The 19,560-nt window shown below is 28.1% G+C and overlaps 1 protein-coding gene across 1 annotated transcript; it reads right to left on the minus strand.

Moving 5' to 3' along the window:
• Window positions 1-10,677: 10,677 nt before the first annotated feature.
• LOC111635314 lies at window positions 10,678-15,203 on the minus strand. Its single transcript, XM_023380244.1, has 2 exons — window positions 15,092-15,203; window positions 10,678-13,537 (listed from the first exon to the last, which is right to left on the minus strand). Exon 2 carries the CDS (start codon window positions 13,410-13,412, stop codon window positions 10,944-10,946), a length of 2,469 nt encoding a protein of 822 aa, XP_023236012.1. The 5' UTR covers window positions 13,413-13,537; window positions 15,092-15,203; the 3' UTR covers window positions 10,678-10,943.
• Between the last annotated feature and the right edge of the window lie 4,357 nt (window positions 15,204-19,560).

Consider the following 19,560-nt stretch of genomic DNA (forward strand, 5'->3'; position numbering starts at 1 on the left):
GCCATTTTGTCCTAATCCGTCTTCATTCACACATCGTCTTATTAAACCTTAACAACACGATTCTTTCATGAAACACGTGATTAACACGTATTACTATAAGTTAACATTATTCTTGGTACTAATCCTGAATTGCGTTTAGTGAACTGTAGAATCATCAAGTAATTAAACAGTAATAGATACATAATAATACATTAATGGGCTTAAGTGATCAAATTAAACCTATCCAGCAATGCCCCATTGCAATTAAGCTTAATGATCATTAGTACTCACCAGGATGAAGTAATAATGATGTTTCATCTATTAGCAACAAATAAAAACAAGCACTGTGCCATTTTGGCCCACTCTCTCCTCCCGTAAAACGACAAATTTTTATGTTTTACATTATATTTCCCCAATTTATTTTGTAACATAACAATTTTTTACTGAAAATGTTTTGATGGTGTTAACAAAATATAAACATAATCGAGTTTGTGAAAATTGTAGCTATTTTAACTAAGAGAAAATTCCTTTTTTTAATACAATCAAGAAGCAAATTTCTGTTTTAAACCTTTAAATTGATAATATTTTTATTGTTTTTACTTAAAATATATAACAAGAGTCTACTTTGGCTAAATAAATGTCCTTATAACAACTGGTATACACAGTCCAACTTTTAAACTTCTTTCTTTGATGGCATCATCATTCATAAAAATGTCAATAGCTTCGTCAATCAAATGCAGAACTTTAGAGAATTGTTTTGCTGTTAAAGTTGGTTAAGCAGAAATTTCTTTTAAAGTGCATTCTTCGGGAACACTTTAATTAATGCAGATGGATTCATGTTTGTGAATCCAGCTACATTAATTATTCGTCACTAATTTCCTCAGTATTTAAGAAAAGAAATTCATCTATCATTCTCATCAAATTTCTTCGAGCTAACTAAGTTAGCTATTTCTTATCGAATTACAGGCAATTCTAAAATAATACTATCGTTATCTTTAATATTATGAGCATAATTTGTTTCTATTTTGAGCCAAACACATTCATACGCGAAGATTTCACCTCCTCCCCATAAGCATAAAATATTTTCTACGGCATTCATTATGTTAAAAGTTACTGAAATTTCTGTATAGTAGTTTTATCTTGTCCATCAACGGCACTTATAAGTTGTTGAAATGTTCGTCCAAGATAGTAACTTTTAAAATTTGAAATGACTTCCTGATCCATTGGACGGATCAATGATGTGGTATTAGGAAGCAAAAAAAATAAAAATAAAATTTACATTTTCTGATAAGTCGTCAAGATAAACCGGATGACCAGCAGCATTATCTAAGTTCTGTTTAATACAATAGGCTTTCATTTCAGGAATAGCACGGTCAGAACACAGTCTTTAAATAAACCCGCTGTTGTCCAGGCTTTTTTCTTTGCTCTCCAGAGGACAGAAAGTCTATTCTTTGAATATCCTTTCATGGCTATGGGATTTTCTGAATGATAGATAAGACGAGATTTAAATTTTAAAATCACCATTTGCGTTTCCTCCTAAAATTAGAGTTAGTCTATCTTTACTGGACCTAAATCCTAATGCAGGTTTCCTGTTTTGGCGATATAAGTTTTAGTTTGATAGACGTATCTAAAATAACGTAATCTCGTCTACGTTAATGACTTGTTTCGGTGTATAACCATATTCACTGATTATCACTCTCAGCTCTTTGTATAAACGTTCTTCAGCTTCGATATCTGCACTTATTGCTTCGTCCTCTAACGAAATGCTATGTAGATTTGAGCGTACGTTGAATCGCTCAAATCAATCATGGCCAACTTTAAATTTTTCTTTCTTATCAATAAAACCTGCACTATAATTGCAAGTTAGGGATAGTCCGTTAATTACGTGTACAATTTTTAAGCCCCTTTTGAATCCTCCCTCTCCGTTGTGTATAATGATGTACCCATGACAAACACCTTCTCTTCGATTACGTGTACTCCTCTGACAATTGAAGAAATAACTAAAAAAGTTCTGCAAATATTTTCTAACTGATAATTTATTAGCATGACTAATGAGAAGGCTTATAAGAGCAAATTCGCATGCCAATAATACCACGTAGGCAATTCTTTGACCTCTTTCCTTCTCGTTTCTCCCCCCCCAATTTTTGCAACTTATTTTAAACTGTATACGTAATTAATTTTGTATCATTCAGACAAAATATATTCCATTTTTATCATTAGAACACCTCTTGTGATAGTCATAAATTTTGCAGGCTATTTTTCACAGTTGTAGGAGTCATACCAAGAGTTTTTCCTTTATCCATAGCCTTCTCTTCAGCATAAAATCTAGTAAAAATTCTAATTTCGTTTCCAATCTGATACTTTTCTTCAGCTTCTCACTTATGATCTATCAAAAAAATGCAAGCTGAAAATCGCACGTCTACTAAACTGAATACAAACTCTTTCTCTATAAAACTAAACAAAAAATGTTTTAACCTTGACTTTTAATCGTTAAATACAACGAACTTTTAAATCTTCAACGTTGCATGAAAGACGTAACGAGCTAAATCCATAACGGAGGTTTAAAAGTAAATTACTAAAACATACTTTAGTAAAAAGTAAATTAATATTATTTATACATTAAAGGACTTAGTCTCGTATAATGGTTTAAAATCTCACCCCAAAAAAAAATCATTAGTCTATTCATCACTATGCTGAGACTTTAGGGGTTAGTCTCAGCATAACGCTCAATATAACCTTATTATAAATAAGCAATTTCTAGCAATACCACGCGATACAAACGATAATTTTACGACTCAAAACGAAATTTTGGTATTTAATTTTCAACGCTGGAAAGCAAGGCCTCGGTGTAAGTTACTCTAATTTATTTCTTCTCATTAATGTGGCTAAATATTACAGTTTCCTTTTACTTAAATGCAAATTACTCTCGAATCTTAACACTGGAAATTCTCTTCTAAACATATTCAATTTTCTAGCATCACAATTTGATTGCTTACATTCATGAAAATTTAAATGAAAAATTACCCAGCAAGTCAGAAACGAAATCAAATATTCTAAATTATCATAAACAAAATTTATATTCATAAAAAAAAATAATAATAATAAATTTATATTTTTTTAGATGTTAAAATTATATTTATTTATACAAAATTATTTATTTTACTGGTTACTTTTAAGTTATAAAATCAATTTGAATTGCTGAGTAGATACTGGAATATGGTAAACAATATGATAAAAGTATCAAGTGTATCTGAATTTTAAAGAGAAAAATTGAAATCCTTTTTTTATTATTTGTTAAAATAATTTATTATGAATCGGAAAATTACTTTTTTTTTTTTAAATTTATAAAATCAAATATTGACTTTAAAATTGGTGGGTTATGTGTCATTCTTTAAACACACAGTAAACAAGGATGAATATTAATGAGTGTTATTGATTTTTGACACTGATTACTTCACATTTTCAAAGTAAAACCCTTGGGAATAAACTGGTAAATCTTTTGTAAACTTTAATCTATTTTAACTTTAATTTTCTTAAAATTTCTCCTTTAAAATGATTAGTTATTGATCTGTTTGTTTACCGAAATAAATTAGCGATCGCTATTAAATTGGATACAGGATTATTTCTTACGTAAATAATTTTATTTATTAAATTAATAAGCAAATTATACTTATAAATATCAAATCTTTACTAGTTTAATAAATTTAGAAAATTAATATCAAATAAAGTAACGTGAAGTTTCTAAGTCAGCATCATGTAACGTCGCCATGATGCTTTCGAACGAGATATACATAGATCTTTTAAATAATTGACTTAGCGATCGTTACAGACAGATATACAAACGTTAAAACTAGGTAAATCGTATTTAGAACAGATTAGACTTTAAATAAACTCGTCAGCTTAGAATTTTCGTTAAAAAAATATTACTTTTTTCACTAATTTTTACGTCACGCGTGCGACTTCTACGAAAAAATTTAAAAATAAATTTTCAAATATTTTAAAATTTTATTCTTAATACGTTTACGAAAATAAATGTTTAAAAATGTAATAATTAATTTTATCATTTCTCTTGCATTGCTACTGATTATCTTCAATAACAGGATGATATTTTTTCAGTCAGGATGCATTCACTTCCATAAAATTTTAATTATATAGATTAAAATTACTAAATTTTTCTTATTAAATTTATAGATTTCTATATAAAACATATTTAGAAGATGAGAACTTCAAACATCTTATTAATTTTTATCGTTATNAAATCAAATATTGACTTTAAAATTGGTGGGTTATGTGTCATTCTTTAAACACACAGTAAACAAGGATGAATATTAATGAGTGTTATTGATTTTTGACACTGATTACTTCACATTTTCAAAGTAAAACCCTTGGGAATAAACTGGTAAATCTTTTGTAAACTTTAATCTATTTTAACTTTAATTTTCTTAAAATTTCTCCTTTAAAATGATTAGTTATTGATCTGTTTGTTTACCGAAATAAATTAGCGATCGCTATTAAATTGGATACAGGATTATTTCTTACGTAAATAATTTTATTTATTTTTTTCTTGAAGTACTAACGCGTGCGACTTTTGTTTTAACTACGAATGTCCACCCCCACCCGAAGATTGCCCATTTGGCACAGTTTTAGACGGTTGTGGTTGTTGTCTAGTGTGTGCTAAGGTAAAATAATATTAATCTCCGACATCTTATTTTACTGTTTTATAGTTTTTGTAATTATTAATTATAATTATCTGGCTGGCAGGCTGAAGGAGAAAGTTGTGGAGGTGTTTGGGATGTAGAAGGAATATGCGCTGAAGGTTTGATATGTATGGAAAGAAGTAGAATATATAGAGGTGTTAAAGATCTCCCTGGCATCTGTCGTAAATTAAAACAATAATATAACTCAATTCTGTATAATAAAAAATTTAATTGATCTGTTTACGTTCTACGAGACATGAAAATCGAAACAGGATATCATTGAAATTCATGAAATAAAGCAGTCATTCAACCATAGATATGTCAATTTTATAAAATAGAAGAAGCAGAATAATAATAATAAAAAAGAATGGTTAAATTTGTAGAATTATCTGATTTGAATCTCGTCTCTTATCTGTGACAGTTCACTGTACATCAGAATTCACAGCAGGTTTCTCTTTATCGTATTTCGCTTCCAATATATCTATATATACTATCAAACTATATATATATATATTTTTTTCTTCTTTAAATTATTTTCGTTGGTCAACTTAGATTTATAGATAGAGATATCAATTTGTTCTTAAAATAATTATAAGATTGTGTAATCGAATGAGTTATAAGCGAGTTAAATGAAATTTAGGATACAGATATAATTAATGATATACAGAGTGGAAAGTGATACAACTGATCGGTAAATTGATACAATTGANTTTTAACCTTGGAATTAAAGTTTTAAAGTGTTTTAAGGTTATAAAATTTAATTATTTAACTCTATAATCTTAAAAAAAATGAAACTTTTAATCCCAAATTTCCAAGTAGACAGCGGACAAACAACTACAAATATTTATACTTAGGTGTATATATGTATATATATACTTATTATTTATAAAATAAACAATAGGTATATCTAGTATCAAGGTGAGTAATAATAAAAATCTACATATTTCTGACCAGTCACACGAAATTGCACTGAATTGAATTCGAGCAAACAAAAGAAAATAATACTTTTCTGAGTGACCGGTTATAGAAGTAAAAATCATTTACAAGGTTGAAATTTTCTTTTGTTAATTCAATTTCTTTTAGAATTACACACGAATTTCTTTGTTTTTAACGATATTTCAACTGATAATAATGAAAAATTTAGGTAACTTCCGTTCATCCTCTTGCCTAAAGCTGTTTAACAAAATGGTTAGACAGGTTTGATGCAGGTAATGCTTAGTATTTAGGACGATTCGAAAAATAAAACACGTAAATAATTAATTTTTCGATTGTGTAAAGTGTATTTTACACTTAAAATTTGTATATTAATTAATTAATTAATTTGGAAAGTTATAAGAAGAGTTTGAAGTGTATCAACTCTAACTCGTTAGTAAAAGTGACGATTTTGTATTTTATATTTTATAATGCAGATATTATCATTTATAAAGGTTAGAATTTATACTTTATTGTAAAGTTTTTCTATTCAGCTGATAACCTGGAGCATATTTTTATTACTTTCTCTTTTGTGTGACGGAAGCTTGCTTATAGAAAGAATGAAATATAATTTGGTCACGGCATTTAGGACAGGAAAATATTAAATTGCTTTACCTTTGTATTTTTTATACCCATTTTTTTTTTATCTTACAAATTTCAAAATAGAATGTCCGGAAACGTTAAAAACTATTTTTGAAATGAAAGGTTCACACGCGGTTTACACTTGAAAGGTTCGAAAGTTACACCCTTAATCTATATACGAACCTTAATTAATATTAAGGAAATATTTATGTAAGTGTAAAGTATCCTTTAAACTGTTAGAGAATTTAATAAAAGGGTAAAAAGTTTCAAAATTAATTTAATTCTTTTTAATCATGCCAGACAACCTTAAGTAGGATCGTATTAACTAGGATAGAGGCAATTTCTCCTTGAAATGCTTCATTTTTCTGGTCATGATATACAATAACGAATTCACGGATACATAAAACGTGATCTTTAGCGAAGACAAAGCAAAAAGAAAAAAATAAAATAGAAAAAAATAAGCGCTCGACCTGATTACGAAAAGGGGATTTCTACTCGAATTTATAACTTAAACAATGTCTAGGCGTTTACACTTTACAAAATTATAACAATTTACAGCTTGAATATGCCCTACAACGATCAAAATTTGCGATTGATGATTAAGATGTCTGCTCTTTGATAATGGATTTTTTAAGGTTTCTGGGAAAGTAGATCAATGTGTTTCGGGAATTTGACACAAATATCGATAAAAGTTTTAACATATTTAAACGTAGAATTCCAATAGAAAATCAAAAGTTGGAAGAGTGAAAGTTTATTATCTGATGTCTACTTCGTTTAAATTTTATGGGGTTAATGGAAATTTTCAAGAACATTAACCAAAAACATGGATTTATTTAGTTGATAATTAACAGAACCAGCTTTCAGTTGGCCAGAAGGAAAACGTTTTCATGATGATAAATACCTCCTCGTGAAGATCTAAAAACAGTTTCTCATTAAATGTTATATACTAAACATCCTTGGAATTACTGGTTTTGCTGCTTCTTATTACGATCGCAAGCAAATTAAAGAATAGAGAAGAGAGAAAAAATATATTAATCACGGATAGAAATGAGGATAAGAAGATGATAATTAACATATTTCGTCATATTTCCATTTAAAAAAAAATCACTTACATTTTTATAGATAAGATATAAATTAATTGAAAATTAATTCAATTATAAGGAAATTTGGCGGTAAAAAAATATACAAGACTTATTTTTAAAGAGGTAAATGCCTCCATTTTGTGTGTGTTTTTTTTTTAGGTTGATCGAAGCAAAAATTGGCAGATAAATTGTAATTTTTCTTAACTATAATCACATCCATGAGTGATAAATGAGCCCGTTCGTAATATTCACATATATTAAGATAATCTGATTTTATTTCTCTCATAAATCACAATTAACTTCATATTTTTAAACATTTAAATCTTCATAAAGGAAAATATACTTTAAAATTCTTTTTCTTTTTTCTTTTAAAGAAATAAAGTAACTTCCTTTTACATAAAACTGAGGCCACCCAGCATTTAAATAATTATAGAGGAAAAATTTAAACTGGGTGAGTCCCAAATATGTTTTATTTTAAATAGTACTTTTAGAAATAAATTTATTTCCTTTAATTTATTACATGATCATCATTGTTTTATGCCTTCTTAATCGATCCAAATTCTTTTTTTTTTTTTCTTTTTAACCCCATAAACTTTGAAATTTGTTTTGTTCAAGGTGAGAAAATCGAGGAAGTTCTAATGGTTGAGTTTATAAAAATATCACATTTATCAGATTTTAAAAAAGGGCTGGTGCATTCACCTGGTTATGTGTCTCACCTGTTTCTTACCAAGAAACAGGTGAGACACTTAACTAGGTGTGTATAAACACCGCATTCGTTTAAACAATGCGATGAAATTAATATATAAAAATCATTTTAAACACCTTTAAATGTATTTAAAAGATATATTTTAATCATCATCTATCTCAATTAGGTTCTTAATTGTTTTTTAAAACGAGAAAAGCATTTAAAAAAGTCATCATCCGAGAAGAAATAAGTGATGATAAACACTGTTTCTCCTTAAACACAGCCATATAATTGTTACCTAAAATAATTTTAAACACGAATATTTTTAAAATATATTTAAATTATCATCCATTTTTATTATTTTATTAATTATTCTTAAAACGAAAACGGTGCAAATATTTCCAAAGATAATAAATTATCGTTCTATATTTTATATTTATTAATATTTGAGTAGAAACAAGTGAGAGTAAATAATATTTTTCTATAAATAATACAATAAATTATCATATATATTTATTGTTTTATATTATATTTAATTATTCTTACAACAAATAAGCCTGTTTCAAGATGATAAATCGTCATTGTAAATTCTATATTTATTAACGTGTGAGAAGAAACAAGTGGTTTTACATTGTTTCACCAAGAAAAAAACGAGGATAATAAATATTATTATTATGTTATTATCCTTAAAATTAAAAATAAAAAATTAAATTTATCTAAGATGATAAATCATCATCATTCTTAAACTTTATTCAATTTAATATATGACAAAGGAACAGGTGATTTTTTTACCTTATGTTTTGTTAAGAAACAAGTAAAAATAAACGCTGTTTATCTAAATATACTCAAAATATTTTTAATTATCATTTACCTTCGTCATTTGATTAATTATTCTTTAAATTATAAATAAATAAATAAAAGACACAAATTTATTTCAGGATGATAAATCACTTTTATCCTTATCATCATCATAAATTTTTAAGCTAATTAACACAAATAATTAAAAAAGAATTACATAAATATTCACGAATAATTTGCAAGTTGGAATTAATTTTAGAAATGATCGCATTCAAGTATGCTTCTTCTTCTTCTTCTTCTTCTTCTTTTTTCTAATGTTTATATGATAAATCCAAGCGTGATTAACATGTTTTTAATATTAATTAGTCTATGTTTACGTTAAAACGTGAAAGACGTCACACGAAATGATTTCGAAAACTAATTTACATATTTTAATAATAATATTTAAATAAATTTTTCAACTTATCGAGCATAAAAATGTAAAGTAAAATAAGGAAACTTAGGAGGAAAAATCTGCTGTAATTTTTGAAAAATAATTACTGTTAAAGGAAATTTTTAAGGAATATAAATTCACGGTCACTTATTTTATTTAGAAAGAAACGATTTTTTTAATGTAAACAATAATAAATTACTTACCAGTATTATCTAGTGGTGATTCTTCTGGTGTAATTGGTATCAGTATACCAAGCAATATCCAAAAAAGTAGCAACCTGTCCATTCCACATGCGGCTATAGTTCTGTTATATAAAAAAGAAATATACTGTTATATAGATATATTGGAGGTCATCAGAAAAATTCTTCTATTCACGCCTGACATGACCCTTAACTGGAACATTCATTGTCAAGCTTAATAACTTTTAGAATTTATAAACCGCCATAAAAGATTTGTAAAGAGATATGGGCATGTGATACTTTTCTAGAGACTTTTCTTTTGGATATATTCCAGTTCTTTCATTTATTATATATTTTTCCTCTATTTTTTACTGTACTAAATTCTTAACCCTGCTCTAAACAATCTCCTCTTATTATTATTTACATAGTTTAATCCTTAACTAGATACGTTATCTCGAAGATTATGTGTGATCGTGACTTATATCCCTCTCTGTTAAGTTATTATTAAGCAATTTTTTTAAATTTTTACCAGTAATTTATCAAAAGTTGTACCATTAAAATTGTGTTCAAGTGTATAGAATGACTTATAAAAAAAAATATTATTCTTAGCAAATAACGAGATAAATAAATAATATGAATTTAAATTTAATTAAGATGTTTCGTTCTTAATTATCATTTAATTAAATTTTTAACANGATTAGTTATTGATCTGTTTGTTTACCGAAATAAATTAGCGATCGCTATTAAATTGGATACAGGATTATTTCTTACGTAAATAATTTTATTTATTAAATTAATAAGCAAATTATACTTATAAATATCAAATCTTTACTAGTTTAATAAATTTAGAAAATTAATATCAAATAAAGTAACGTGAAGTTTCTAAGTCAGCATCATGTAACGTCGCCATGATGCTTTCGAACGAGATATACATAGATCTTTTAAATAATTGACTTAGCGATCGTTACAGACAGATATACAAACGTTAAAACTAGGTAAATCGTATTTAGAACAGATTAGACTTTAAATAAACTCGTCAGCTTAGAATTTTCGTTAAAAAAATATTACTTTTTTCACTAATTTTTACGTCACGCGTGCGACTTCTACGAAAAAATTTAAAAATAAATTTTCAAATATTTTAAAATTTTATTCTTAATACGTTTACGAAAATAAATGTTTAAATATTTTTAAAATTTATAATAAATGAAAGATAAATGAAGTAATTAAAAGTAAATTTAACTAATTTTTTTTCTTAAATAAAATTACTAGGGCCTATCTAAATACCGTTGAATTAAACAAGAGCAAACTATACAATAAAATATATCAAGCGGAGATCAAAAAACATTGATGAAACAGGAACTTAACTATGGTATGAAGTATGAAAATTAATATACAACAAAACATGTAATTTAATTGTTATAATGCCAAGTGTGAACCGCTCCGAATCAAGCGTGTTGATGAAAGATTTAATATATATTTTTTTAAATATATACCCCGTATATATATATAATTTTTTTTATAAATAATTAGAATAGTTCAATTTCTATTTTCACTAAGTAGGACGGATGCTTTTAGAAGTACAGCGCCTTCACGTATGTAACTCTGAAGTCTCTCTAGAGAAACCAAAGCTGCAAATCCACAAGAATGTTCATTATGAACGTCTCTCGGCCTAAGAAATGCTTGTTGAGGGCATTTCGTGTTCCTCGGATCGATTACTTTCACTAAATCTCTAGCGGAATTATTCTGATCCACTAGAGTCAGAATTACAGTATGGGTGAAAGGCCACTTCATCATAGCATCGTACTTACCTTTAAATAACGTTAAATACAATCCGACAACGTATTCCTCGCCGTGATTGGTTAACGATTGTATAGAAGGTTCTACAGCATTTAACGCCATGCTTAATCTTAAAGCATAGCCTTGATTGTTTGTATAAAACACTGAGCTTTCTACTTTCGAGATTTCTTGAGATTTTAGTAGAAGTATCTTATCCAACATACGTTCTATCAGCCACGAGTATTCGGCAATCATGTTGCCTTGCTGAATAACGGTGTTAGCAACATTCGTAGACAGTTCTTTTATAAAAACAGTAATGCCTACTTTCATACTTCCGTTTTTCTTGTAACCTCGGATGTTGAGGGTCTCGTGACTGATCATGCGACCTTCTCCACAACTCCATTCTGCTAAATCTTGTTCCGGTTTCTTAAATGCAACGTCGGGACAACCGCTAGAAGAAGTGGAAGGAAAAGTAGTCCTACGGATATGAACTTTTGGCCCCTTTTCGGTTTGATCAGAAACAATTAACTGATATTTATATTTGAAGGGCCATTCTAGGTCTTGGTCGTAGATACCCTTGGTAAGGACCGCGTATAAGCCAACATATCCGAAACTTTTTTCAGGATAAACCCTTAACATCATCCTGTATCCATTGTTGGATAGATAAAATTTCTCACTGTCTATAAATTGGATTTCTCCTCTTTTGGCTTGCACTATTTTACTGTCGATGTCTGGTATGGTCCATATATACTTGGCAACTAAATAATCGTCATCCACTGTTAATGAGGCGAATCGCGGTGGGTGTATCTCTTCGGTATATACAGTTACCTTCACTAACATGGCGCCGTAGCGTATATATTTTCTACTATACAGCATCTCGTAACTGATGGTGCTGGCGGAACCACAGGCATCATTTCTTCCAACCGGTCTCCAAAATGATCCAACGCAAGCCTCATTAGTGATGTAAGGATTACGAGGATCTACAGAAACCAAAATGTCTTTCCCGTTACCAGCAGGTTGTTGATCTATAATCACTAAATCAAACTTTTTAACGAAAGGCCATTCGAGTAGAGTGTCGTATTCACCTTCAAGTAAAGTTAAATAAAGTCCAATAAATCCATTGCTTTGATTCTGAAACTTCAATTGCATTTGCATCAGATATCCCTGATCAGAAGTGTAAAATCTCTCACTAAGTAGATTAATAAGTCTACCAGATTTTGCTAATTGCACCTTCCTTTCAATATTCGGAACTCTCCAGGAATATTCGGAAATTAAATGCGTATCTTTCACCGATATAGATGCAAAATTTGGCATCTTATCCAATATGGTGGTGAATTTTACAAGAAGATTTCCGTTTTTCTTAAAATTTCGATTTTCTAACATTTGAAAATTTATAAGCCTTCGAAATCCACAAGGAAGATTGGGTTGATATTGTGGTTTTGTAAAAGAACTTAAAGAACATATCCCAGACGTAGGATCAACGACTCCCTTTCTATCCAACGTTAAATATCCAGGAGACTGATCGACAATAGATAATTCGAAATTATAAGAAAATGGCCATTCCAAAGTATCATCAAAATCACCAGGAACAAGTGTCGTAAAAAGACCTAAATGTTCGTCTTCCGCATTTATGGTAAGCTGAAGCACCATTAAGTAACTCTCACTGTTAACGTAGAACAAATCACTAGTAACATAACTTAACAACCCATCTCTAGCCTGCTGTACTTTATCGTCGATGTCTTCAATCTCCCAAAGAAATTCGGAAACTAGTTGATGTCCTCTCATATAAGCTTTGGCTCTCTTTGGTATAGTTCCTCTATCTCCTAAAAAGATGGTTACCCTAATAAGAAGCGTGTCATTCACTAAATATCTGTTGTCAGAAGTTAAGAGTTTCGAATGAGGAACAAAAAATTCCTTCCCGCATCCGTCATTATCTTTTTTATTGGTTCGAGGCCTTAAAAACTGTTTAAGCAACCTGCAAATAGCCGTCATGGGATTCATGGACAGATGGATATGTTCGGGATCTCCCCTATTGGATTGGTCCACAAGTGTCAAGTTGAATTTATATTGAAACGGCCATTCGATCACGTCATCGAATTTTCCGGGTATAAGCGCAAACCATACTCCTAAATAGGGTAATTTATCAGCTGGATTGATCTTTCCGGCAGACAAACTTAATCTTACTTTATAACCCGGTTGACCCGTGTAAAATTCAGGACCTTTGATCATATCTTTATGAGTCGATAGAGAAGTGTGAATGAGGCGATGTATGTCTTTAACCTTCCACTCATATTCGGCAACTAAAGTGCGATTATTTTTCTCCTTTAGTCTGGCAAAATCTTCGTCATTATCTGCTATAAATAAATAAATAAAGTTATTTTAGTTTCCTTTTTATATCGGGTGTAAATTTAAGTACAGTACGTCTCTTCTATTATAAACTTTAAATCATAAAGAAAAAAAATGAGAAGTGATCCGTAAAATACAGTTCATGTGAGATAATCTCATAGGAATTATATATATTTTTTATCATTACCAAATTTAATTAAAAAGCAATTTTATTTTCTGATATAAACAAAACATACAAAATTAATTTTTTTTAAATATTAGCTAAATAACGAGTAAAGTAAAGTATAATAAAATTAAATTTATTATATTTAAATCTATTTATATAAAATACTTAATTAATTAATTAATTAGCGTAAATAAGATTAGAGTCGAGAAAGCATCCTATCGAGCAATAACTTTAATTAGAGTAATTAAAGCTACAGCATCAGAGGGATGCTGAAAATTGATCTAGGAAGGTTTAATTTTATTCAAGATGCTTCGACTAATTTTATTATAATATTATATTACAGGTGATTTCTTCCATCTAAAATCAACGAAAATTACTTTTTTGCATCAATAATTATATCTCAATATACTCAGATATCAGCAGACCCTACCATAGAGATGAAACCATTCGTTACCATGCCCCAAAAATATTTCATACGAATTATTTATTCTAGTGTATTTCGTGTGATAAAAAACCTTTATTTAAAAAATATAATACAATTTTTAACGCTGTTTTTTAACATTTGGGAGGCCTCAAAAGATAAGTATCTCGGAATTTCCGATAATCCCAGAGTACCGGCGCTACTTTTAATTATTTAAATTCATTTATCACACAAAACAATCATAAATTTTAATTATAAAAATAGTTTTAGAGTATAAATTCTTTCCTTCTCGTTTATTTTTGCTTCCATTTTGAATTTATTCTTCCGTTTTTTTACTTCCTACTTCTATTTCTAAGTTCAATTTACGCTTTAAAAACATTTCATATCAGAATAATCTTTATTATTTTTTTTTCGTGTAGTATTAGGTCAGATAGAATTAGTTTGACCTACTAGGAAATAATAAATATATATTAATATATATATATTTTTTTCTTCTTTAAATTATTTTCGTTGGTCAACTTAGATTTATAGATAGAGATATCAATTTGTTCTTAAAATAATTATAAGATTGTGTAATCGAATGAGTTATAAGCGAGTTAAATGAAATTTAGGATACAGATATAATTAATGATATACAGAGTGGAAAGTGATACAACTGATCGGTAAATTGATACAATTGAGTTTTGTAAGATGAAATGTAGTAATAATTAATTTTTTGTTGTTATAATGTTCTTGCATTGTGTAAACGATTTGGTAGAATTGCTAGAAGAAATTATGTAAAGTGGAAACAAACGAAAATTAAAATGGTTTCCTTTTTATCTTTAGTAAATGTGATTCCACTTTGCGAAATTCCTAGCGACGCTATCAATTCTTTTATTTCTCATACATGGTTTCACATTCTTTAATTCCCTCTATCTTCCATACGTAGTTCCACTTAACATAATTCTCCTGTATTTACCACGTGGTTCCTTTTACCTTTTATATGTCTCACCTTTTATTATCTTCCATACATGGTTCCATTTTATCTTCCATCTTATACTATTTTTTTCTTCCTTACATGGTTTCACTTTATACGGTGCTCTTTTATCTTCCATATAATACAACTTTACTATGCTATCAAAATCTCTTTCACTATCTTTATGCTAACGATATCTATAGCTTCATGGGGCCCAGGATAATTTAAATTAGGGGATCCCAAGTACTATATAGTGTTGTCTTCAGACATTTTTCTTCGAGAAATTTTTTTGGAGAAACATTTTCTAATAAAAATTTGGTTTTCGACCCCGTTGGTGGGACCCCAGGCAATTGCCCTTTTGCCCACAGGATAGCGCTGTATTGTAACAAAATTGTCTTCGCTATGTTTACACAATGCAAGAACACAATTAACTATTATTCTATTGTATTAATATATTACAAAACTCTAAATAAATTGTATTATTTTCCACTCTGCATCATTAATTACATCCGTATCCTAAATTTCAGTTAAGTCACTTACGACCTATTGAATTATGTAATATTTCTTATAATTATTTTATTTAATTATAATTGACTAAAATAAGCAAAAATTAATTTAATTAAATCCAGCCAAATTAAATTTTATGTAAATTTTTATTTAATTATAATTAGACGAAATTTACGTAGAATAATAATTCAATTATTTTCATCTTTATTTTTATCGAATTCAAAATTAATGACAAGAATTCGAACTGGGAGAAGGTTTTAATGCCTTTAATTAAAATAAATTCCACAAATTTACTTAACCGAAGAAACGAAAATGTATTCGATAATTCAACTTAATGTAGGATTATAGGATAAGAAGAACAATGAAACTTCCTTCCTGCCTACTTTCGACCAAATAATTGACAGTGTAACAAATATCATAGTTGAAGTCTAAACGAATTTATTGTACTTTTTTGTCTCATTATTTTATAATAAAAAGTAGATAATGTCAAATTTCAATAAGAATTTCTTTGTCTCTAACGAAAAATCTATGTGTCAGATATAAAGAAATGATTATCTAAACAAATGTCTTCTTGACATTTGTCAATGAGCAGAAAATCTGAAAGAAACAAACAATTTTCTTGTCCCATTTCTATTTTTTAACAATGAGTTTACAGAGAGTTTTTTTTAATATATTAATTATTAATTCTTTCTTGAGGTTTTAAAATCTCGAAAATTGTATTTTAAACTCTGATAAATGTGTATATTTGGCATAGAAAATAATGGATTCGTTCCATTCGTCAGTCTGTTATCAATCCACTGAAGAGTGAATTGAAAGTATTCAGTTTGTTTTCACTTTTCTGTCGATCTGTCTGTTCGTAAAAATTCACAAAAACTAAGATATTGATAAGATAAGTGAATAGTTATACCCATAATCATATCCTTTAGTATCAAATTTCACATTAACAAATGAAAATTTTTACACGTTTACTGCTCTCTAATTTAATTTTTCTATACATTAAGAAAGAGGTTTTGTATTCGCTTTATCCGTCTGTTTGTCAGCCTGTCGCCTAATATTTTCTATATTAATTTTATTGTCGTCACACTATCCTTAAAATTTGCAAAAAAAAATAGTAATAACGATAAATGTGTAATATTTAATTTAAATTAAAATTCCTCACGTTCATTGCTATCTAACTTGAGTTTTCTGTATATAGAATTGTATAAATATGTATATAGATTTTTTTCTAACAGTATTTAGAGCTACACGCTGATTCTAGACACGTGTTTGTATGCATTTCTTATCAAAAGTATTGAAAGTTAAATACAAGAAAATCTAGAAAACCGATGAGAGGTGATAAAAATCTAAAAATTCCAGTTAAGTTCTTTGTAAAAAAAATATTCAAAGAATTATTTTACAATTAATTTTTTTTATTTTATTTTATGAGAACGAGTATTATTGAAAATCACATCACGAAACATTTTAATATGCATATCAGAGGAAGAGGAGGAGGAGAAGGAGGAGGAAGAAAAAAACTATTTCTTGGTATCAATTCCTGTTTAAGGCTCAGCCCAATTTTCTTACGTAGCTTATCGAACCCAAAAATGTCCTATTCTGTGATTGGCTGTACTGACTTATAACTAATTCCTCTTTTTTTTTTAAACTTTAATTGGGTTCGTTAGACTTTATGAATCGCGTACAATGATTATGAAAACAGGTTAAAAATTTCAATTTTTTTTTTCGTTTAATTTTATTATTATCGTGAAGAATGTTGTATTTTTTTGTAATTTTCATAATAATCTAATATATTTTCTATAATAAAGTGATAATTAGGTAATTTTAAAACCAGGGCACAAGGTTGAAAAAAAAGCGAAAGTTCCGAAAGATTAATTCGCAGTTATTGTTGGAAAAAAATGGGGTTTTTTAGGAATTTAAATAGTTATATTTTAAGTAAAATTGTGTTTCAGGATCTACATTAGGTCGTAAAGTATCTAATAAACCTTTTACAGTATAAATTACTCTGTAAAAAAAGTTTGTAAAATGATGAAATTCCTTCGACGTTTGCCTGGTTTTAAATGTTAATATTCAGCATTCTACGCGGAATAATTTAATATTTTTTTACAGTACATATTCAGTGACATCTTGTCGTGAATAATATACATCTTCTAGAATTTATATAAAGATTTTATACAGCCCGAGGGCCACATATAACCCACATACTTTCTTACTAGTCCATCGAAGGACAAATCTAGGTTGTTGATGGTACAATAAATGAAAATTGACCAGTTGACTTTCCCTTTCCTTATTGATGCATAGCAAGGTCAATGGAGAGAAGGAGGATCTCCGTTTCACTATATATTTATTGTTATCTTCTAGATTTATCTACGAGGATGGCACTCTCGAATATTTTACTACTTTAAAATAGAGCAAACATTTGAATTGTGCTGATCAAAAACAAGAAGATTATTTAGTTACGCCTTTTAAAGTTCTTATAATCGATTAAACTTTTGATCTTGTTTATTTTTTATTTTTTACATTTTTCATTGCCTTATTCAGATTTACATGCCCTCGATTTGCTTTAAAATTAATTGACTTTTCTAGTTCTAACCCTCTAGCTATATAAACTGATTGGTAAATTTTAAAGCAATTCTTTTATAAATTTATGTAACTTTTACGTATAAAATTGCATTAAAAATAAAATAATTTAAGAAAAATATTCGAATTATTTATTCTTGAATAAATATTTTTACTATTTATTATTATTATTATTATTATTATTATTATTAATGTTATTATTATTATTATTGATGTAATTTTAAAGCACTAAACCACTCCTCATTACGAAGTTATTTTCTAAATTGAAGCAATTTTTATGCACAAATTTCATTAAATATTATATAATTGAAGAAAAATATCTTTATAATTTATTTTTTTATTGTATTTTACAATATTTCTTTTGTAATTTTTAATCATTTTAAAGCGATAAATAAGTGTGAAAACTGAGTTTAAACCTACGTGACTCACCATGAATCAAGCTTAAATTGTAACTAATGAGTTTATTTTGTTCATAGACAAGAATATATAAAATGTCAGTCACACCCAATTGCGTCATAAAAACGGTTACAATCTTAAAAAATCACGAATTTCTTATTTACCTTTTAAAGTGGTCACAAACAACATTAATTCCTCACTCGCCTATGCAACTTAACCCACACTCGATAATGTCATGAATATAAGAAGATAAACATGTACTAAAAATTTAATTATTTTTGTGCACTTAGCTTAAAAAAATTTACATATTCTTCAAGAAAAACAAGTACCATTTGCTCTGATTATTATATTATACACAAGCAAGCTATGTATATATATATAGGTCTACTGAAGTGTTGCAATACTCGATAAGTACAGTACATCTGAATTTAGAAGTTTTATAATATAAAATTACACTTCTATAATTGTGTTAAGTGACACTTAGACTTTAATTACGGCACTTTTTATGTAATAATCATTTATAAAATTGCTCCTTGCCAATCTGTAAAGGGGGTGTGTAATGCTAAGAATTCGTAACTTAGTGGGATAAGTATAAGTATGTTTATATTATTCTTCGATTATTATCCATTCAGAAATGCATAAGACCTAAATCTGACAATAATATAAACGAGTTAAACAAGATAAAAATCTTCAATTGTCCATCTTCTTCCGTTATGCAAGCGTATAATCTTATAAACGTATCGAGTGTTGGAATCAAGATTCTTTCATACAAAAGCACGAATTTCTTAGATATAAATTCTTATAAAATATTTAAAATTTATGATTCTAACCCCCCAACAAGATATCTAGATATGTAAATTATATATTGGTGTAATTGTAAGAAAGATCAGATTGATCTCTCTTCCTTAGATTTTCTGGTTTTAAAGGTCGTTACACCAACATTTGCATACATCAAATCGTTATAGATTGCAAAAATCCATACATTTATTTGTTCTTTTTGCATATATTACGC

The sequence above is a fragment of the Centruroides sculpturatus genome, unplaced genomic scaffold (assembly GCF_000671375.1).
Source record: "Centruroides sculpturatus isolate CEXI.00-Female unplaced genomic scaffold, Cexi_2.0 scaffold851, whole genome shotgun sequence".
Lineage (NCBI taxonomy): Eukaryota > Metazoa > Arthropoda > Arachnida > Scorpiones > Buthidae > Centruroides > Centruroides sculpturatus.